Source organism: Manis javanica, chromosome 1, assembly GCF_040802235.1.
Source record: "Manis javanica isolate MJ-LG chromosome 1, MJ_LKY, whole genome shotgun sequence".
In the NCBI taxonomy this organism is placed as follows: domain Eukaryota; kingdom Metazoa; phylum Chordata; class Mammalia; order Pholidota; family Manidae; genus Manis; species Manis javanica.
In genome coordinates this window covers 105,276,551-105,300,005 of record NC_133156.1, presented here as the reverse complement: position 1 = coordinate 105,300,005, position 23,455 = coordinate 105,276,551, and the positions used below count along the sequence as shown (strand labels likewise).

General features: G+C 38.2%; 1 protein-coding gene across 6 annotated transcripts in view; it reads right to left on the bottom strand.

Annotated features, from left to right (window-relative positions):
• PDE4D (phosphodiesterase 4D) overlaps positions 1 to 23,455 on the bottom strand; it is a 1,476,836-nt gene that overhangs the window by 1,111,724 nt on the left and 341,657 nt on the right. For all 6 annotated transcript variants that reach the window (XM_073235968.1, XM_073235963.1, XM_037022276.2 and 3 more), the window contains exon 2: positions 19,336 to 19,469. In XM_073235968.1, coding sequence (XP_073092069.1) covers positions 19,336 to 19,377 — 42 coding nt within the window. In that variant the 5' untranslated portion in view covers positions 19,378 to 19,469. The remainder of the gene's footprint in view (positions 1 to 19,335; positions 19,470 to 23,455) is intronic.

Here is a 23,455-nt window from a genome sequence, read left to right as displayed (position 1 = left end):
TTAGTTTAGTACCATCTATCTCTTTGTTCCCCTTCATTAACACAGGGATAGATCCTAAAGAAACTGAGAGAATGTAGTAACAGGAATAAAATAAGCTGTTCATTAACTTTCATTCCTTTGGATTTTAGCACAATTTTATACCACTTAATTTTTTCATGGACACACAAGTCATTTTAATTTGCACTATCCTACATGAAAGGCTAAGAAACTCAGTTTCACAGAAAAGTTCTCATAGTTTTTACTCATTTTTTTCTTCTTTTCTGCTGTATATGTACCTTATAAATTACACGGAGTGGGACTTTTTTCAATTTTTTAAATTTCAGAAAAAGGTCAGTTTAAGCAGCAGTGAGGAGAAAGGAAATCTGGCTTTTACTATGCTACCAGTAGAAGTGGGATGCTTCTAGTGCTGTGCTAGGACATGTTAATGCCTTATCTCATTTAGTTTTCATTATAGCCATAAATGTAGTTATTGTAATTGATATTATTTTGGGTGAATTAACTAAGGCTCAGCTTAGTGAATTAATGGCTAACAATTGAAAGGCTGGCCTTTCAGCACTGATCTATATCGTTCCAAGGATAGAGAGTGAAAGGGAATAGATTTAAAAAGAGGAAGAGAGAATAGACAGATTTGAGGATTTGGAGTTAAAAGTCTTCCACTCAAATGCCTTCCCCATTACCTGATAAAACTGTGTTCTTATTTGCAAAATAAAGATACTAATACAGCCCATTTACAAGGTATTATGAGTCTCAAATAAGGTAATGTTTGTGAAAATCACTTTGTAAACCATATAAAAATTTTGTATAGAAATGATCACAATGAGGCTTCTGTACACACACACACACACACACACACACACACACACACACAAAAGAGCACTTGGTAAGAGAATTAAAATGCTTCAGATAAACTATGGAGAGAAACACAGATGATGGCAGAAATGACATATAATGACATAATAGATGAAATAACAGAAAAGAACATCTTACTAAATTACAATAAATTGTTTATACAATTCTGAGAGTACATTTATCTCTGGCTCTTTAGTTTCTTATATTTGGTAATGGAAGTGATCAAATAAAACATCCAATAGTTTAATTTTAAAAAGGAGAAAAAACTAGGAAAGCTTAAGTGAAAACAGAAAGTCATAAAAGATAGAAAGCACTAAAATCTAATCATGGAAATAGTTGGAGATCAAAATATGTACCTGTAACACATTTCAGGGTCATGATTGCTGGAATGAACTATTTTATAGATGCTTAAAAATCACTTTACCTTCAGAAGTTAAACTTTACTGTAATTTGAAACAAAGAATAGTCCATCTATCAAAGATGGAACTGACCCATCATCACTTGGTGGAGGTGTGCATCAGCTGGATGGACAGGTCCAGCAAAGGTAGCATACACAAATCAAACACGGCTGCCCCTTTGTAAATGCACAGAATAAACTATACAAGGAGATAGCAATTCTTTATAGAGAAAACTGTATTTCTTAGTAGATGAAGTTGATTCCTGAAATTATCTTGTGCAGAGTATATAAATAGAAGCATCTTTGCAGGGAGGGGACACTGATGAAGACGGTTGTTGATCTGGGATCGGAGGAAGAGTTAACTCATCTATGAAGTAATTTGAATAAAAGCTCTTACTATTCCATAACTCCCAAGTGCTTTATAAATCTCTTTCCCAAGAAGGATGACAACTTATCTAGCCACTTAGACAAATTCAATCAAATCTGAAAGGCCATGCTCTAATGAGAAGTGAAGCATTTGGGAAAATATGTTCAAAAGGTCATATGGCCTGTATGGCCAATTATCTTGGAGAAATTGCTGTTTGCATAGATACCATATTAAAAATTTTTCCAAATTATAAGAACAAAATGGAATAACTTAATCTTTTCCATCCTTATAGCCAGACAGCAAGTCTAAAATCCACTTTTGATCAAGGTGTGTGCATATAATAACTTTAGGGTTTTAAAACACCTTCACTATTCACTTTTATTATTAAAAGCTACATAGAATTTTTGGCATTTCCTTCATATTTTATGCTATTATTTCAAATATTTATGTTTTAGGTATCTAGGCATAAGCATCAATTCCTTTTTGTATCTGTTTATTCGTCCCCCAAATAGGGATAACAATAGTACTCATACTTTTGAGGACTAAATGAGCAAATACATATGAAATACTGGCATTTGGTAGACACTCAATAAATTTTGATAAAACATTGTATTACAAAATTATTTAAAATAACATAATACAAAATAATTTAAAATAGCATAACCTCATGCCAAGTACTCTAATACCAGTATATACATACATATACATACCAGTATACATACACATGTATGTATGTGTGTGTATTTGTGTGTGTGTGTGTATACATACACACCTATGTACACAAAATATTTTAATACTCCCAAGTATTCAGACATCTGTGGGCAAATAAAATTAACAAGGCCTTCTTCCCAGATAACTGTGTAATATTCAGAGCCCTTCCCACTATTTCTGGGCATATGCAAAGGAAAAGTATCTCCATGTACCTACTTGATATTTGTTAGAGTTTTCTCTGAACGGCTGTCCCAGTTCTGTGGCCATCACTGCTTCCTCACTGCCCTTGTCTCAAATATGAATACAGCCCTCCTCCTCATGCCGTGGGGCAATGTTGTTACAATATTGTTGTAATTACAGAAGGTTTAAGGAAAGGTTGGAGAAAAAAAATGAACAAATGAACACTTTAAAACCTAACAACTCAGTACTCTTACAGTGGCTTTAATCAGGCATCTCTGCTATGGAGTCACTTGGTGGTTCCCTCTCCTAAGCTCCATCAGCCACCACATGGCTATATTCCTGGGGAGGCTTTCTCACATCTGTTCACTTCCCAGATTCTTCCAGGGCACTGCCTCTCCCAAATTATACCTCTGCTGAGCAGCTGTGGACAAGTTAAAAAATTCTAATACTTTATTATCCAAAAGACTTTACCTTTCTTGTGATATAATCCCTCTTTCCAACAAGCCTGAAGGTGCCATTCACAATTAAAATGTCTTTCTAAACAAAAATCTCTATTTTCTGTCACACTATAGAATGCAAAAACATCTGGAGCTTACAATGTAACATTGCTGTTCAACTGCATCTATGACTGTAAATAAAGGTTCTAATTGATGGGTTACAATTCACTTTCAGTAGACACAAGGTATAAAGATGTATTAGCATATGAGTGATGCCTGCAGTTACAGAGTTACATGTGTGAGGCTCAGTGGTGTGGTGAGCAAAGAATTTGAAATCAGAAAACCTGGAAGTACATCGAAGCTTCTCTATTACTAGTCCATTAGTAGCTCATTTAGTCTAAGGCTTATTTTGAATCTCTATAAAATGAGGATGAAAATAACAGCCTATCCTACTTCTAAGTTTCTTTGAGGAAAAAAACAAAATATTGGGATGGAATCTTGAAATTCAATTGCATTTTACAATTGTAAATTATTATGATTATTATTAACCACATTAGCACACATATTATACCTTAATTCCATTTGGCATCTGGAATAAAAATCTAACATTTCATCCAATCAGTTTATATACCAAATTATATATGCATAATCAGACTTTGCTATAATTATTCTTTTAAGAAAAAAATCAATGAATTATGACTGACAGCTGTAACAGAAATTACACACACATACATATAAAATCAGCTTCTACTTTGTTTTGAATTTAGTCTTTAAGAGCTAGCTTAAATTCTAATCAAAAGAAATTGTGAAAAGAGATTTAAAGTGAGACTTAGTATACTGCTAATAGGAAAAAATAAGAGTTGCCACAGAAATAGATACTATAACAAATGCTAGTAGCTTCCACCTAGAGCACATATTTTACTAGTTCTCATTACTCTGTTAAATCTTGATAAGACCAGCTCAGGAAGGACAAATAAGGTAATCCCCAGGTAGCAGAGTTGGGATGAGGAGGGCTCAGAAAGTCGTAGCATACAGATACATGCAACAACACTTGTTGCTTGTTTAGATGTTGGGAAGGAGAAAAGATAGGGGTAAATCTAGTTGGGGAAATGTTGGGTGGATGTAATGAGTGTCCAATCTATAACTGAATCCAGAAATCTGAATTGGACATTCTTTGTGATATAGAAATAATCAAAAAGAAGATAAAGACAAAAAAGGAAATAAGATTATCTTAGAATATCATATGGGCCAAGGACATATTCTTGGGAAAGAGCATTGTTTAAGAGACACATAAACCAGAAAAGAAGCTCAGAAACAACTGTGAGCAGGAGGAGTATCAGAATTGGCAAAAGAGATATGCATGCTCAGCAGCACTAAAAGCAACTAGAAGGTTTTTCATAGACCAAGATAAAAAGGAGAGATAGAAAAGAGATAAGGGAAATTGCAATTCAGTATGTAAGAGAGAGGAGGTAATTGTCTAAGTCCTCTAAGGAGATGGAGGTGATGGTCTTGAATAAGATGAACACCTCATCCTCCCAGAATTGAAAAAGCAAAGCAAAAAAACATGAGAATATATGTGCATGATATTTTGGGGATGTCAGAAAGGATAGGAAGCTGGAATAGTTCACTCTGAAAAAATGATTTTACTTTATTTTTTCTGTATTCTTAGTATAGAATTCTGGGTTAACAAGTTTTTGTTTTTGTTTTTTCTCCTAGTACTTTGAAGATATGATTCCTTTGTTTTCTTGCTTGCACGGTTTCTAGGGATGTCTGCCATAATTCTAATCATTATTCCTCTGTAGGTAACCTGTCTTTTTCTTTTTTCTCTGACTTTCTTCAAGATTTTCTTTTTGTCTTTGGTTTCTAACAATTTTAATATGATATAGCCTTGTGCCTATATTTGGGTATGTATCTTGCTTGGTGCACTCTAAGCTTATGAGTCTGTGATTTGGTATTCAACATTAATTTTGGTAAATTCTCAGCTGTTATTTCTTCAGACATTTCGTCTGCCCTACTTTCTCCTTACTCTCCTTCTGTGATTTTAATTATACTTATGTTTTGCCAGTTAATAGTGCACCACAATTCTTGGATGTGCTGCTATGTTCTCATTTATTCCTTCTCTCTTGCCTCTACCCCCCAATTTTTTCTCTTATTTTACACTTTTGGGTAATATCTGCTAACTTATTTTCAAGTTGACTGATTCTTTCTTTACTTAGCTGTGTCAAGCCTACTAAGGAACTCAAAGGCATTCTTCATCTCTATGACTGTTTTTGATTTCTAGCATTTCCTTTTGATTCTTTCTTATAGTTTCCATATCTCTGCTGAAATTACCTATCCAATCCCATTGTTGTCAATCATTTCCATTAGTTACTTTATTAGTCATACAAACTACAGTTACTTTAAATTTCTTATCTGGTAATTTTAACATTTGTGCCATATTTGGAATGCTTCTGTATATTGTTTTGTCTCTTTGGAGTATCTTCTTTTGCCTTTTCATATACCTCATGTTTTTTTGCTGAAAGGTGGATATTATGTATAGGGCAGTAGATACTGAGGTAAATATGGTTTTTATGCTTAAAAGTGAGCACATTTTTCCATCTGCTAGGCCTTTAGCATGAGAATTCAAATTAAATGTAGTCAGGAATATGGCTGGATTTGTTTTTTGTTATGATTAACCACAATATACCACAGGCTTCTTACTTCTCTAGTGACACCATGTATTCAGGTTGTAGAATAGCCTTCTAGTCATTATTCTCTTAACTTCCACACCACTCTTATTTCTTGGCCCTCCCTCTGTACTGGGCCACTGAAAATCTGTCTCCTGAAGCTTTTATAGCCATATTCCACTGTTATTTTTACTTCATGCTTGTTAGGATGCTGGTGGGATGTCAGGGAAGAAGAATGTTCCTTGATGTTTTTACTTAGCCCTCCTCATGTAGGCTGTGTCCTTGGGTCTCATGGTTGTGGCCTTTACAAGCACTCTGCCCCTCCTCCAGCTGTATGGCTGGTCCTACACATATTCTTACCCCACCCCTGGCAACACTCCTTTTTTTTCCTGTTCCCTTCCTCACCAGTGGATTTCACCCAGTACCCTAGGTCAGCCATTCCTGTTGCTCTCTGCTTTGCAAACTAATTCTTTTATTCTACTGGGGAGATGGGTCTGGTTTCAACAGTTGCTGCTGTTCTCTTTCCCGGTCTTCCTGTGATCACCTGAGGTTGGTGGAGGAAAGCCTGATACAGGACGTTTGCCCTATATATGCAAATTCCAGTGTGTCCATGCTCTTCTGCTAGCCCACTCAGCCCTTAGCAATTCATTAAAAGGTTTAACTGAATGTCCTTACTGGTTTATATGACTTCTGATGACATCTGCCTGATGTAAACAAATGGTGACATCCTCCCTCTCCCTGACAGATGTCCATCTTTTCCCATATTAGGAGCTGGTTGATTGTCCTACAACCTCAATTCTCTGATGTATTTTTCTAAAAGTCTTGGATGTGCCATTTGCCCAGCTATTTCTTTGTTCAAAGTGTGGGAATGGAGCTCTGCAGATCTCTAGGTCTCTGAGCTTAAAGCAGAAGCCAACAGTTCACTTCAGAATCCTTCACTATTCCAAATTAAGTGAAGTTACTTTCTGGGAATAACAGAAGCAATAGGGATTTGGTGTGAATGGTGTTAGTTTGGATTTATTGATGACTCAGTGCCTTTGAATATTTTTAGTAGAATGTGGGTACTGCCAGCTGAGAGCTGACTCTAATATTTTCTAAGGTCTTAATGGAAAAACCTGGAAGAGGGACAGAAAGTGTTCCTTTAAAGGGAAAGATTTTGGTCCAGCTCTGTGGAAAGATTTCTTATTTGATTTAACAATGGCCAGGCTAAAGTCCTTGCCTGGGACTGTGCTGCATAATACTGTAAATGAACTATGCATGTTGGCAGAGTTGTACCTTTGTAAGTTATTATATTTACTTAGACTTAGAATGAGATATTTCTCCTGGGTCCTGGTGGAGTCCAGAGCATGGACACCAGCTAAGATACAAGAAGAAAGCATTTTACTGTGGGGAGATAAGCAAAGCAACAAGGAGATACATCAGTGACTGAGGAGAAAGACCTTGGTCATGAGTTTTTCCTGTAAATTACAGAAGGGACTATTTCTTATATTCAGTTTTAGGGTTTTCTTTTCTGCATTGTATTTTCCTTGTCTCATGTTCAGGATACAGTAAAGTCTGGTTGCAATTTAACAGTCTGGAATTGGTTTTGCTTCAGGAAAGTAAGGAAGAAACCATACTTGGTCCATACTTGGGCAAAACAGTTCAGAGGTCTCTGCATTACTGGAGAAAAGACAGGCTTGAAGCAACCACAGGTAAGCTGCCAGGGTCACAAGGGTGGCAATCAGCAGAGAAGCCGAGATCTCATTGGAATGTAAAGAAACTTAGATTCATTTAAAGCAGAGCCACTCAAAGTATTACAACCTTTCTTCTACCTCTCCCTTGGCAACTTGAGTGGTTAAAGTAAAAGGATTAATGTGTAAAGCAGCAATAATTTTAAATAATGAATTCTTTTGATTCTCAGTAAAGTGAGGACCTTTTCAGTCCCACGCCTTCTTAGAGGTACCAAATGCCCAAGAGAGACAGTGCTTTTGCCCAGCTGGCAGAGACTTATTGAGCACAGTTCATTAATTAGGATTCTGTTTTTGTTCTGGGTGGAAAGGAGAGTCATTTGTTAGTTTAAGAGGACCTATATACTTTGACTGCAAGTGTCATAATATGAAACCTGTTCTGAGAAGTACACTATCTTGGAAATACAGTGATAGTCTTAGAGTTTTAAGAAATGTCTCCATTCATTTAATTTACCCTCCACATTTTACAGATGAGTAAAATATAGACCAGCAAAGTAATTTACCCAAGGTCACATATTGGCAACACTCAGGTGTTGAATTCAGGTGCAGGATAATTTAATGAATGATGTATGTTACTTTAATGAAAATACACAACCTTGGTATGAAATGAGTACATGTCATACTATCTGTTAATCTTCCTCATTTATGTCTATGTACATATTATAAACACATTTATAAATGTAATAGTGATAAGTTAAAAATTATAAATTTAAATACTCAAAATTCTTGTAACTCATAGTATGGTATTAACAATACACATTTAAAGAGCTGTGAATTCTTGATTAGATGCTTGAAAGATCCTGATATAAAACCATCTCATTATCTGCTCAGAAAAGACTATCTCAACAGTAGGAAACTATCAGAAAGTTTTAATTGACATCTGTTCTGAATAGACAACAGCACTAACCATGCAGCTCATGCTCCTTCCTCTCTGACTACTTTTTCTACAATTATTTCATTTATTTTGGGTGAGGAAATACATGTTCTGAATCCCAGCATGAGTCATAAAAATTTTTTTTTACTTTTTCAGCCTTGATATGCATTCATACTAGTGATTTCTCATCTTTTCTTCCACTCCCTTTTTTATCTTTGAATGTCCCTTCAGGGACAATTGTTTCTGAGCAATGTCTAGGTCTCTCTTATAACGATTCATATTATATTTAAATGTAACCCTGTTGATAAATTAGTGCAATGTAATAGTCTCTTCCAGAAAAATACATGTTGGGCATTTAATATTTTAGAGTATCTGCAGTAAGCAAAGATGAAGACCTCTAAAGTTTGTCACTTTTTGTTTTAAATGAGTTTGTGGAAAAGATGGTTTCTGTTGTGTCACTGTAGTGTTATCATTTGTGTTCAATAGTTGTAGTACATTTGGTTTTTAATGTTCAGTGAGCTTTGAATTCTCTACAAACCCTAAATCCTAACCTGGAAAAAATTGATGGAATATTAACTCTCTGAATTTCTGAAGTACGATTTTGTGCAGAGCTCCATAGGGCATGACTGTTGTAATGCAGTCAAATAGTTGATGGGGGCTTAATAAATACTGTTGACTGAATTCAGGATGCTGAAGGCTACAAACATGGCCTAATCATTAAAACAGAAGCATTATTGTGCAAACAGAAGTCCGATTGCTACGAAGTATGAATGGGAGGGAGAAGCGCAGATATGACTGTAAGAGAGTCGTGAACTAAATGCGCTTCTTATTCCTAGTCCTTGTGCTCTAAACGGGGCTGTACCCCCAATTCCATGTGTATGTTACCTAACCTAGGCAACAGAAGGAACTGGAAAACAGGATCAGGGGTTCTAACAACATAATCATGAACCATTCTTGGCCTTGGTAACATGGCTTTTAATATACACAACTTAGTGAAACATGTGAATTAACAAGAATGACCTTTTTCAATGATAAAAGCAATCTCTGTATTGATGGTTCAATATAATTTAAAAAATCCTTAAGACTTAAATTACTTGGTACAGAACATATGATACCATTAAATATTCCATAACATTATTTTGGAGTGTTTTTGGCTTTTTATTTTGTTTTGCAATGTACTTTCAATACTGTTTTCTCATTTTACCCTTGAAACAATCATAGACATATTGAAGGCATTTAATAATAACCTAACCTAACTATTTATGGTTTTCTCACCGCTTTCCCCCACCATGTCAGAGATACAAAGTGGCAAAGCTAGGACTGTCAGTCAGGACCTTGGGACCATCCCCCATGTTGCCCTTGAAAGCACTGGTCTTGGGAAAACATGTTAGTAATTTTAATTGAACTCAATTTTACCCTTCAGGATCCTTGCCACTGCAATAGAAAAAAAATTATATCTAACCATAGTCTTAAAAATAGAGACCTTGCTTTAGTTAAAAACAAGAATCCTAGTAAGCAAATTTATTTTCTGGAGCAATATACTCATAATGGAAGACTCCACCAAATTATTATGCTTTTCTTCATAATTTCATTTTGTTATAGAGTGATGCTGTCTATAGGAATCATTCCTTAATATTCATCATTAATCCAATAAGACACCTCTCCATTTTATGTATATTTGGTGTTTATATTGTTAAATATAACATATGCCATTATTTCTTGGAAATAATCATTCAGCTCCAACTTGAAATTGTCCAAAAATGAAACAGCAAACACCTCAAAGTATCAAAGAAAGTGGAGGCTTTCCTAAGGCGACAGTCTAATGATAGGCTCTGACCACTAAAAGTGTCGGGTGATTGATTTCAAAGCAAATGGCTGGTGATCAGTCTCTATTCTTTCAGACTTTTCCTCCATACTCACATTCATTTATACTCTCAGCTATTCTTGTACTATTGTTGATTATCTGAGAAAAATCCTTTTAACCACTCTAAAATAATCTATATTTCTGCAACAATGAGCATAATTGACAATTATAGCACATTATTCACAGCTCAAAATATCTCTGCCAAGCAAGATACCCACAATGTGATGAACAAGAATACAGGGAGATGGGACTTCAGACTCCCTGGAGGAATCAAAGATTAAAGTGGGACAGACTGGGGTGGTTAGGGTCAGAGTAGGGTAGGAAGATAAAATAATAAAAAAGAAAATTATAAAAAGTATAAATTCAGCTACTATCAAATGCTCTATTAGGTTAGAGGCCATATGTATCTTACTTATCATTATATACCAGAGCCTAGCATAATTCCTGACACACAGTACGCATTTGAGAAACATTTATTGAATTTTGTAAAGAAAAAATCATACAAGCAAGAAGACAGGAATAATAGCCAAAGGAATGAAATCTCTGGAACTACAATTCTCCATTTCAGTTTGTTGCTAATAAAGACATAAGCAAGGATATTACTTTGGTTTTGCTTTGCTTTGTACCTTGTAGTTTTCAGAGTATCTTTACCTGTGGAATCTCCCCTGACCTTCTTTGAACCCTAATGAGTGACTATAAGTGAAAAATCCAGTTTCCATATACTTAACTTATTGGGATTCTAAGCTGTGACTACTGACCAGTTGTATCTTATACGGTGGCTGATACAGTAGAGAGAAGACACCAGTCTGGGAAGGGAACCATTATGTTCAACTATAAAACTCCCCAAATAATCAATCTTATGGGGTAATTGTGAAAAATAATAAATGCAGATATGTCTACAGTGTCATACAAAATTTATCATCCTTTGCCAATTTCTTTTTGGTCTGCCCTCTCCAGGTAGGCACCGATGGAATGGAATGGCATAAATTACTCACTCTGAGCCATTAGGGGAGCAATTGCCTCCAAAATCTCAGTATACAAACACAACTGGGGAAAAATTATTTTTTTTAAGAATAAGATAAATTTGGATTACAAACTTAGGACATTTTTTTTTATTGTGAAAATAGGTGATTCGAGGGAGCCTGCTAGGACTACTTGTACTAATGGGTTTCTAGATCTCAGACTCCAAACTAACAGCCTATTTAGGTAGGCTTTACACTCAGTGTGCAAAGAATTTTCCAGATAACTTGTGTCCTCCAGATAGCCAGAATTTGCTTCCAGTTTTGAATTAACACTAAACAACAATTCTTTCAAAAAAGAACAGGGAATGTCAATTAAAAGACATCTGGTGAGTGAAAATTTCAGCCAAATGAAGAGCATCCAAAAAGAATTGTTAAGTCAAACAGAGGGCAATTTCAAGACACTAAATTTCCAGTGATTCTTTTTCCAACATCAAAACTAACAAATGCAACTGAGCAGAAGATATCTTGAGTCTCTCCAAAACTGGTAAGAAGAAAATGATACAGAGTACTCAGAAACTGAGAATGTAATGTAAAAATGTACTACAAGATACTTTAGAATTTAATACATCAGAGAATTGATTAATGATGAGGAATTAAAGTTTATCCAGGTCATTGTTCAGCTGAGAAGATTTATAAAAATTCATGAGTTCAGGGAATATTAACAAAGATATTATAAGGAAAGGTGTCTTAAAATGTTTTAAATAACCCATGATTTAAAAATATACTCTAAATATAGAAAATTTTAAGTACCTCTCCCTTTGTGTGTATCTTTACTTCTCACTCTTGGTAAGCACAGAAGTAGTGGTGCTGGTAGTGAGGGGGTGTAGATGGCTCAGATAATCAGGTCTGACATTTACAAGCCTCTACAAGTTTGTTTAATTGGCAAATCCACTGACAGGGCAAGGTACCTTAACATCCAGTCCATTGACATAGATACCTATGTCAGTCCATTGATGTTAAGAACAAACACCACAAAATAAGAATAAGAATGAAAGAAGGGAAAGTATTTTTGAATAAAATTAAATTAGCCCATATGTCTATGAAGAGATGATTAGAACTTCAAAAATCATCAGTGGGTTCCTGTGACATAAAATCTAGAAAATAGGAAACAAAGAAAAAGAAATTAACCAGATCATTTTCTGTATTATCCACGTAAGAGAATATGTGGACTCCAGAGTATTGGTCAACATCTTTTAGGCATAAATATCACAGTGGCTTATTAAAATTATCCCTTAAGAATATCAAACTCTCTATTATAGATGGAATATTTGTGTCCCCAAAATTCATATGTTGAAGCCCTAAACCCCACCATGATAGTATTTGGAGACGGGGCCTTTGAGAGGTAATTAGTATTAGATAAGGTGACAGGGGAAGGCCAGGAAGAGAACTCTCACCAGAAACTGAACAGGCCAGCACCCTGGTCTTGACTTCCCAGCCTCCAGAACCATGAGAAATAAATTTCTGCTATTTTCAACCTACTCTGTGGTATTTCATGATGGTAGCCCAAACAGACTGATATCCTCTTTTGCTCTAATGCCTTGATTTTACATTTATTTGGAAACTGATCTTCAATTTTATATATCAACAGGCACAGACCTAGAATCATAAGAACTCATAACAGATAGGAAACAGAACTCTCTTCTAAGTTAACCACCCATCTTATGCCGAAATCTCTTACGTGATATGGAGAATGACCAAGTGGTCTTGGAAGCTACACTTGAAGCCCTTTAGTGAGGCAGATGCACTTCATTTCCAGGCATTTCCATATGATTCATTTCTGGGCCAGATACCACTACTCTACTCAACAACAGCAGAAAAACATCTCTAAACCTCAAGATAGAATTTCTCAGGTAACTACTACGTGACAGTTGTTTTCACCTTCATTATGATATACATGTTATTTTTATGGATAAAGATACCAAGGCTCTGGAAAATTTACTGAACTTTTAAAAAAATTACTTAATTACTGGTTTATGAAAGGTCAGATCATTCAGCACTAGTGGAGCTGAGGACTGAATCCAGGTCTCTGAAGTAAAAAATGATTCTTTTTCACTGTACCAACTGTCTCTAAACTATTTTGATTACACAGTCCTATCAGTAAAAAATATCTTGGATGCATTTTCCATATTCATGTTCTGATTACACACATGTACTACTTATTGTACATTTATCAAACATACACAAAAAGCTGAAATTTGAGAGAAAAATATGACAGTAAAAGGTAAATAGAAATAGAAGGCCTAATTCTTTCTGATTCCCAAGCTGCAGATGGCTGCACCTTATCACACTGACTCCCTCATATCAGGAAGACAGTAAAAAGCTAAATCGATGAAAGCACAACACAATATTGAAAAATGCTGGAACCTAATGTTGGGAGATCATGATGATTATTCCCAGTAGAAAGAGTAAATCTACTATTTTAAAAATTATTTTCAGCAGAAGTACAAGCGGCTACAGTTAAATCTTTCAACCTAAGAAAAGTCATATTTAACCTAAGAAATGTCACTATTTCAATGGAGAAATACCAAGGAAAACTTGAATTGTGTCTGTGATGCTCTGTGGTCCTTTCCCCTGGAGACCAATGGGTCGCAGAGTCAACAGAGCTAACGGTGGTTGCTAAAGAGCTGAAGCAGTCCCCATCACTGTAGAAAACTACACTATTTAATTAAAAGCAGAGTTGTTACTCCAGCATTTTTTCATAAAATTTTCTAACAGACTTAGAAAGGATACTCCATATTAATTACTCTGTCTTTCTGTCCTGAATTGCTGTGTTATGTAGCTGGAAGGAAAAAAAGAAAAAGAAAGATCATAGATATTGACCACTAAATGCTGCCCCAGATTAAATTAAATAACTTCATGAAAACATATTTGAGGCAAAAGAAGGCAAGCTTTACATGCAGAAGTTAGTTGGTCCATTACAGTTCGGAAGAGTCAACAGAAATAAAGCATCTATCCTATGTGGGATTTCTCTGCTATGAAATTTAATAGTAGTTAATACTTGAGTTCTTCACCAAGCCTCATTTTACCAATCACGGTATTGAGATAGGATGGTTTTATGCAAAATTTTTAAGTCTGTAATTGTTGTACAAATGAGGCTTGTTCATTCCCACTAAAGGAAAAGACAAAACAACAAAATTTGTCCCCAACTTCCACAGATGGCAAAGATATTTCCGAAGGTTAGCACAGAAAGAAAGCTGTTTAATCTCTGCCCTCTCAATGTGTGGACAAACCAGCACCCAGAAAAAACAAATGGGATCTTAATGTGCTCTAAGGGGTGTAAAACTCCAAGTGGTCACATAAGAACCTTTATAAGCCCTGTGAAAATGAGATGTCAGTCCAGTGAGACGTGACTTAAAAATCTTAAGAAGATCAAAGCCTAAATACCACAACATATGGGAGAATCTGCTGCTGCAACACTTCATATTAGAAATGGCTACTTGAAGGGTTATCTCCTAGATCAAGGTTTTTTATTTTCTCCTCTTCCCTTTTCTTTTATAATGATTATTAATAAATTAGAAAATCCAGAATTTATAAAGAAGCAGATGCTATCTAAAATGATCACCTTTTTTTATTGTGACGGTTTTTATTTCTTTTTCCTTTAGTGCCTAATTTTTATAGAACTTAATCTGGACAACATGATTTTTTCCAACATTTGTATTTGTTAGTCACTTGAAAGAGGTTAAGGGTGTAAGAGATTTTTTTTTTTAATCCCAGCTTTGACTACAATTTAGGAGTCAGAGAGAGGAAAGAATGCAGTTTCTCTGACTTAAAAGTTACGGAGTCTAGGGCAATGCTAAAGACAGAATTCATTGAAGATCTTTGATGTACCAAGCATTGTATGTTGACAGCATTTCCACATCAGCACCTAAACACTGGAGTCAGTAACTTGTCAAATACCCCATTGCTGGAAAGTTAAGAGCCAGATTTTAAATGCAGTTCTGTATGATTTTTAAAGCCCACGTTTCTTTCAATTATCTAAGCCACCTCTCAGACAAGTCATTTAACCTCCCAGGCCTGAATCTTAAATTTCCTTATCAGTAAAATAAAAGGGTTGAGACAGAAGATCTTTAAGTTCTTTTCCAACTGTAAGAAATAATAAATTATATCAGAAACTATAAATTATGTAAGCCCTGTGAAATTTTGTGGGACCATTTTTATGAGAGATAAATTTTAATACCATGTATTCTAAAAACAAGTGATACAGACAGTTGAAACAATTATGTAAGTCAGGAATGCATTGCTTAAATTATTTGCCTCCTGTCATTTTCTTTTTGAATTTAAATTTGTTGGCTTCCTTCATTGTCATATATAAATTTGTGAACCATAATAGCAACATTTTAAATATCTCATATTTGTATAATAGTGACAAAGGACTGGTTTTAAGATATTTTAATTTAGGTCCATTTATTATAAAAATCTGCAATGTAAGTTCATCCTAATATAACGTTTAATAATATTAATGATTTTCAACTCATTTGAACATTTTCCATTCAATAAGTAGTACAAGCACTTTGATATACTGTAAATTAGTATAATTCATGCCATTTGACTCACAATTTTTAAGAAAATATTCAATTAATAAATTTTAAAATTATATATTTCATTTGGTTTAGGAACTCATATGTTAAAGTACAGATCAACACATTATAGCATCAAAAATAATGGGGAAAAAGCCTGCTTTTATGAACCAGAAAAGTTTCTAATAAATCAACCAATGTTGGTCCTGTTTTCCTTAAACATGATGAAACAAGTGAATATGCTTCAGGCTGCTATTTCTAAGCAGTTTGTCTGTATAATATTTTCCAAGTATCAATGGTCTTTCTTTCCAATAATGAAAAAATAATTAGAAATAATTGTCACTATATTTCCCCCTGTTTAACCTCATGAGCTCCTACAGATATATTAGAGGTCCTGTGTAATTTTAAATAGGCACATGCAACTTTAGATCTGGTAAAGATAGCTTGGGGCCAAACCTGCAGGATTTTAGAAAATGTTTCAATATAAGTGTCCTTTTATTTCCTATATTTAATTAAAAGTCTATTTGGTGTATATATTTAATAATTAACTTATATTTCCCAGCCCATCTATTTTGTAGATTAAATAAAACTGCTCTCCTGATTCCTGTACCTTAAAATATACCAATCTCAACAGCCTTAGACTCAAGTTTACCCTTTCCCCATTCCCTCCCTGGTGTTCACCAAGTAGTCTGTATCTCAGTAGAGTGACTGCATCCATCCTGCGGTAAATTAGAAGCCTATGAGGCAACTTCCATACTTTCCTCTCCCCTACACCCCAAATTGAATGCAGTACCATATCTAAAGCCCTGTCATTTTTTTCCTCCTAAATATCTGCTAACTATGTTCAGTTTTCTCTACCTCCCTACCATTGCCACCAATGGGTTAGTTACTCCAGCCTCTGTTCTTGACCTTGAAGTTACCACTTGCCCTGCAGTAGTCATTGCACATCATGATAACTGCCAGGAAGCCCCTCCACTCCTACTTTGCCTTATTGGGTGAACTTACCCTATGGGTGACAGAGCTCAACCACCTTGCTTGCAGAAGTCCTGCCTGACCTCCCTTGCTGAGTCTACTACATTCTGTCATTTTACTGTGAAGCTTAGCTCAGCAGGTATCACAGCTTATTCATCCACTCGTTCCTTTAATACATAAATATCTGCTTTGTGAAAGGCATTATACTGAGGATACAGTGAGGAATAAAAAAACCAAACCCGCCTCTTCAGGAAGCTTACAATTAAGATAGAGAAAGATATAAATGAGGTCAAGTTGAAGGATACTTGCCTTATGGAAAGCGATATAATGGAGAACTGTTATTTTACACTTATTTGTAGATCCGTTGAGGATTGCCTGTCTCCCACAGTAAACCGTAAGGGCTGAAGCCACTGGGACCATGCCTCTTGTTTGTATTGGTCACATGCCCAGTTCCTCCCTTTTTTACCCACCACAACTACAAACTATATTCCAAAAGTAGCAAAACGTTACTTTTAATAAAAAGTGGTTCATATATTTTTGTAGCTAAAATTTTTCATGGATCCCTCCCACATAAAGGAATAATTCAAAGCATTATTCATTAAGAAAGAGACACTACACCAGGTCTTGCATGTGAGGAAAAAAAATATGAATATTAATTTAAGTGTTCAGGAATACACAGGGTGATTGTCTAAAGACGGTCTTCTTTTCCTACTCCTTTGCATGCTGTAAGTTTTCACAATGACAGATACAAGATATGTAGAGACATGCAGGGAGGAGCAGAAGCTGCTTTAACATTTAGAATATTCTCTTTGGATTTTCAAGTATCATAATGCCAAAGAAAAATACTCTCATGTTCTAAATCTAATTAGTTCTTTAAACTTTCCTCATCAAAAACAGGAAACATCTAGTTCTGAGTGTACGATGTTGGATTCTGCTATGGCGCAGATTTACAGGATTTGGGGGTGACATCCTTAGACCAGTGCAAAATAAACTTTGAAACTCTAAAGTGACAACTTCTAACTAGGCAAAAAGTTTGGCTCTTTTCTCTGCTAAACAGTAATTGCATTCTTAGCTTCATTTAATTAAGTGGAAGCACTTTCTTTATGCCAGTGGATTTTCAAGAAGCTGAGAAGCAATGAAATAAGAGCTCTACTGTTTACATTTAGACAAATGTAGGCAGCTCAGGTTCTCTTAATCAGGGAAGCATGGGTCTTTCCACCAAGATGAAAATTTTTGTATTAAGCAAATATAAATAGGAAATCTAGCATCATTAAGTACTCACAGTTCCTTAAAGTCATGGCTCAGTTAATCATTTGCTTTTAGAATGTTTTCCTCCAAGAACAGGGAAATATTTAATAATGTATTTTTAATTATCCAAAATAGTCTCCCTTTGCCTTTCTACATTTATTTATATCCCATGTCCCTGAAATTTAATGAAAGATGGAAGCATTATGTGAATGGCTTGCTTTCATATTTAACTTATAATAAGAAAAACTCAGTAACAGAGAGGTATTTGCAGTTTGGTAATTTGTATGCAGATCACCTCCTGCTACAATGAGAAATTGTACAATGATAGAAGGAATTCCAGGCTCCATGCCACAGCCCTTTATTTTATTAAATAATCTATACAACAAACACCAACGAATAAAACAAATGAATTTGACATTCCCACAGAGTTTGCTGAATTTCCCTGGATGTTTATTAAACACAGCCAGTACTTAATCAAAACACCAGCACAACACTGGGTATATCTTCATTTTTTAAGAAACCTTATTGGGCACACTATATGACCCCCTCCACATACTCCTGCCTTGCTCACCCTTAAAAGCTGGATGGTAATTCTATAGAAAGAATGGCCTGAGGCCATCATAACAGCACCCCTGGTTGTAACACAAAGCATTCCCACACTAGAGAAATGTGTTTGCATTTGTGGTTTCTCTGATGCCTTCAAATGAATGTTCCTACGTCACAACTACATCTGTCTGGATGCCTTTTTTCCCCTTGGGGAAATGAACAAAGGGACATGCTCTTAGAGCTTGCCTGGTGGAAATTAACAGTCTACTTTCATCTCTGCCTTATGTAGCCTTCTTTGAGTTGCTATATTTGCTTATGCTTTCTTTCATAAGCTAATAGAAATACAAAAGTTTTCACTATACCTTAAGAACATTAAGTAAGTGGGAAAGAAAGGTTCAATCTCCCTCAGGGCCCTAAGGATGTTCACAAAAAAAAAAAAAAAAATCTGTAAAGGAGGAAAGAAATTAGAGATATATGACAGAGCAGAAAGCTTATGGAAGTGATATCCCATTGATCAAGCACTCATGTTATTCACTTTATATACGAACTTCCAAAATGTGATTGAAATACCTGGTGACATAAGTTCAATGTATCCTTTTGGACTTCCCCAGAAAGATTGATATTTAATACATAAATTTCTTCAGTTTCAATTTTTAATCATAAATTTCTGCATGCATCCAAAAATCAGGGTGTCCAATAACATGCCAGAAGGCTTATGCAGATGAATGGTAAATCACATGAACTGGCTGAAAGAGCCTTCTCAGCAAGTGTCAACCAGGCCACACAGACGAACAAGTGTTCATTTGTTAATAAGCTGTGTACAGTCAAGAGAACTGAAAGTTAACCAAGGGTTTCCCAGAAGCCTGACCAGGATAGCACAGTATTAAAATCCAAAGAAAACAGTAAAAAGATACGTGTACACATTTTTAGAAAAGAAATGAAAACAAAAGGTACTTACACTCTTGCTCCGAGAAAGCAAATCACAGGTATTTCTTTTCATGGTGTTTTAAGTAATTCAAATGGGCAATGGTTGTTTCCAACGTCACTGCTCTCTCACTGCCACAATTATCCACTCAAAAGCCAACTGGCATTCTGAAGAGAAAGGCAAGGAAATGTTTAATCAAGTATATGATTAACATGTGCACTTTGAAATACTGTCTCAGACAAAGACAGTAATTCTTAAATTATTCATCAAATAGGCTAAAATGTTGCTGTGTTTAAGTCAATAGAAGTACACACAGGCAACATTTCCCAAACAGCTTTTGTTAAATGTAAGTTAGAGATTTCAAACACCATCTGTTTTCCATTAAATATTCAAGTCTACATTCCTAGTGGCTGAAAAGAGTAGGTATAGTAGCCCAAGCTAACATTACAGGTGTGAAACAGATGCATGTTCAATTGTGTATATGCTGATTCTTGCTGATACAGCTTGGGACCCCCCAAGTTTCCACTGAGGGAGCTCTAAGGCAGCCTTGTCCACCACTGCAGGAATCTGACCTACATCCGTAAGCCCTCCGACAACTGCATCGTGGCCTCCTGAATCATTAGCAATATGCACAGCCCATTGAAACCATTCCAGCAGTACTTCAGTAAACGTACTGAGTTCTCTACACTTTTGCTTCAAAGAGATTGTAAGGAATGGTTGGGAGATATAGTTTACCTAGTCAAGCAATAATTATTTCAAAGAATAATCCAGCATAGTTGCTACTTGAATGGCATGATAGCCTCATTACCTAATCTTCATTCCTACTAACACTAACAAGGACATTCTCTGTCTTGAGTTTTGAAGAAAGAGCAAATTGAATAACGACATTTGTTGTGTTCTGAAGGGTCCCCACCAGTAAGATGGCAAACTTCCGGCTTCTTTTCGGGGGTCCTCGGTTCCCGCCGGCGCCACCTGAAGCCCAATCACCTCTCGCCCCCCTCCCAATCCCAGCACCTAGCCAACAGCCACCAGCCCCGTAGAAGTAACACCACAATCACCCTATGCCCATTCCTATATAACCCAGCACCTTTCCCTAATAAAGCGGAACTCTCCGGTGAATTGCTGCTGTGTGTCGCTCCTTTCCTTTCATTGGTGCCGAAACCCGGGAGACGGGACACCTCAACTGGGCCCCGTCTTCCCCCCAACACCAGCAGCAGCTTGCCCTTGTCCTCTTTTTCCAGCGCTGGCTCATCACACTCACCACTCCTCTCTGGCCTTTAGGTAAGTTTTCCCCCTGGAGTGGGCCACTCTTCCCCGAGCTATCGCAGTGCCATTGACTGTGATCGTCCGGCAAGGCCCTGACGCTCAGGGACGAGGAAGGAACGCTCCCTGCCTCAGGCCTTCACGGCTGCGGCGGACCCTCAGGCCCCTCCTCCGACAGTCATAAATCCCCGCCTCAGGCCTTCACGGCTGCGGCAGACTCTCAGGCACCCCCCTCCAACAGCCATAAATGAGGTGACTCCTTTGTGGATGAGAACGCTCCCTTTTCCCCCCCTCCTCCTTCTGCTCCGTCCGCCAAAAACGCCTAGCGCTAGGTACCTCGTGACTCCGGCACTCTGCCTTCTTAGGGAAGTCTGGGTGACGACCCACACTTCCTAAGAAATTCCGACTCGTATATGAGTTTCCACAGACCACCAAGGATCATCGGGGACGCCCTTTGTCTTCTTGTGGTCTGCTTCCAGTCCGAGGATCTCCGTTCGTCTTCCCCTGTTTGTCTCCTTCTCTGTCCTTTAGCCATGGGAGCCTCCTCATCCCTCCCTGAAAGTTCACCTCTTGAATGCCTGCTTAAGCATCTGGCTACCCTCTCCCTGATGCCTGATATAAAACCAAAACTTCTCCGTAAATATTGCTCCCAAGATTGGCTGACGTACCCCCTAGACAATAACAACCAATGGCCCGCAAGGGGAACTCTTGATCCTAACATCACTCGCAATCTCTTTAACTACTGCCAGCGCCTGAAAAAATGGAAGGAGATTCCCTATCTTGAAGCTTTTCACCTCCTAGCTCAAAATCCCAGCCTCTGCACCACCTGCTCCCCGCCCCAAGTTCTCCTAGCCTGCAAGCTGTCTCCCTCCCCTCCACACACTCCCAGTCCCTCTTCAATTACCTTTGACCCGGCCTATGAGCCTCCGCCATACAGACTTCCCCCTTCAGCCCCTCCCCTTCCTACAACCCCTCCACCCTCCGCCGCTGCTGCCACCTCTTTCCCCGTGGGAGAAGCCTCCCATCCTCTCCCTTCCCCTTCTTCGCCTACAATAGCCCCTCCCCCTTCCTCTACCGCCGCCACTGCCGCCTCCACCCCGGCAGAAGCCTCCCATCCTCTCCCTTCCCCCTCCTCCACCATCTCCTCCTGCACCTCAACCCCTCCTCCTCCATCCCCCTCACCTTCCCCCCTCCCGCAAATCGAGCCTGAGCCTTTCAGCCCCCCTCTAACTAAGTTCCAAGAGTCTCGTCCATCTTTGCCCCCTCAGATTCGGTCCCAAGGGCCTCCCAAAATTATCGCGGCTTTGCCCCCATCACCTGTTTCCCCCACACAGACTGAGCCAGAACCCTTCAGTCCCCCTCAGACATGGTCCCAAGGGCCTCCCAAAATTATCGCCCCCCTCCGGGAAGTAGCAAGATCCGAAGGCATCGTGCGCGTTCACGTCCCTTTCTCCTTAGGAGATTTAGCCCAACTAGAGAAACGCCTAGGTTCCTTTTCCACTGATCCCACGACATACATCAGGGAGTTTCAATGGACCCTCCAGTCTTACAGCCTCACACATCATGACATTTTCATGCTCCTGGCCAATACTCTCCTCCCTGAAGAGCGTAGACGAGCTTGGGACTTCGCCCAAACGCACGCTACCGAAACCCACAGGACTGACCCCACCTGTCCCCCTGGCCCCACTGCTGTCCCCGAACAAGACTCAAACTGGGATTATAACACCTCTGTGGGTCTCCACTCTCGAGATATTTTTGCCTCCTGCTTAATAGCAGGTCTAAAAAAGGCAGCTCGTAAAGTAGTCAATTTTCAAAAGCTCCAAGACATAATTCAAAAGAGAGACGAAACCCCCTCCGAGTTCTTAGACAGACTCACTCAAGCCCTATTACAGTATACCAGCCTGGACCCAGAAACACCTGAAGGAAGACAGGTCCTTATGACATACTTCCTAGCTCAAAGCTACCCTGACATTAAAGCTAAACTCAAAAAGTTAGAACAGGGCCCCGCTACCCCACAGACTGAGATCCTAACAGTAGCCTTTAAAGTCTTCCATAACCGGGAGGAGGAGAAAGAATGCCATAAACAAAAAGCTGATCAGGCCAATTTCCAGATGTTGGCCCAGCTGATAAAACCACAACCTGGGCGCCCCTCTACAGACAAGCCCCCCCCAGGAGCTTGTTTCAAGTGCGGAAAAGAGGGACATTGGTCAAGGGCGTGACCCTCCCCCAGATCTCCTACCACCCCATGCCCCAGATGCCACAAAAAGGGCCACTGGGGGTCTGATTGCCCAACCACCCGAAGGGGAGGCTGGACGAACAACCCCCATCCTAAGCCCACCGTAGTGGGGCTGGCAGAAGAAGACTGACGGGGCCTGGGAGCTTCTCGCCTGACCATTTCCATCACCAAACAGGAGCCCAGGGTTACTTTAACAGTAGACGGTCGCCCCATCTCCTTCCTCCTAGATACAGGAGCCACCTTCTCAGTCTTGCGAGAATACCGGGGCCCTACCACGCCAGCCATTACTCCTATAGTCGGGGTAGGAGGTAAACAGATTTTCCCATTAAACCCCCCCCTTTTATGCACAATCTAGACAGTCCCATACCTTTCTCCCACTCCTTCCTAGTTATGCCCCAGTGTCCCATCCCTTACTAGGACGGGACATCCTTTCCCTCCTCCATGTTTCCATAACTATATCCACTCCCACAGCCCCCAGTACTCCCTTTCTGATGGCCCTCATAGCCGACAACTCCCCTCTACCCAATGAAAGCTCCGGTTCCGCCCTTATACACCCTGTAAATCCCAAAGTTTGGGACATTACAAGCCCCTCCATGGCCCTATGTCCCCCTGCCTCTATCAAATTACGTGACCCCTCTCAGTATATCTGTCAGG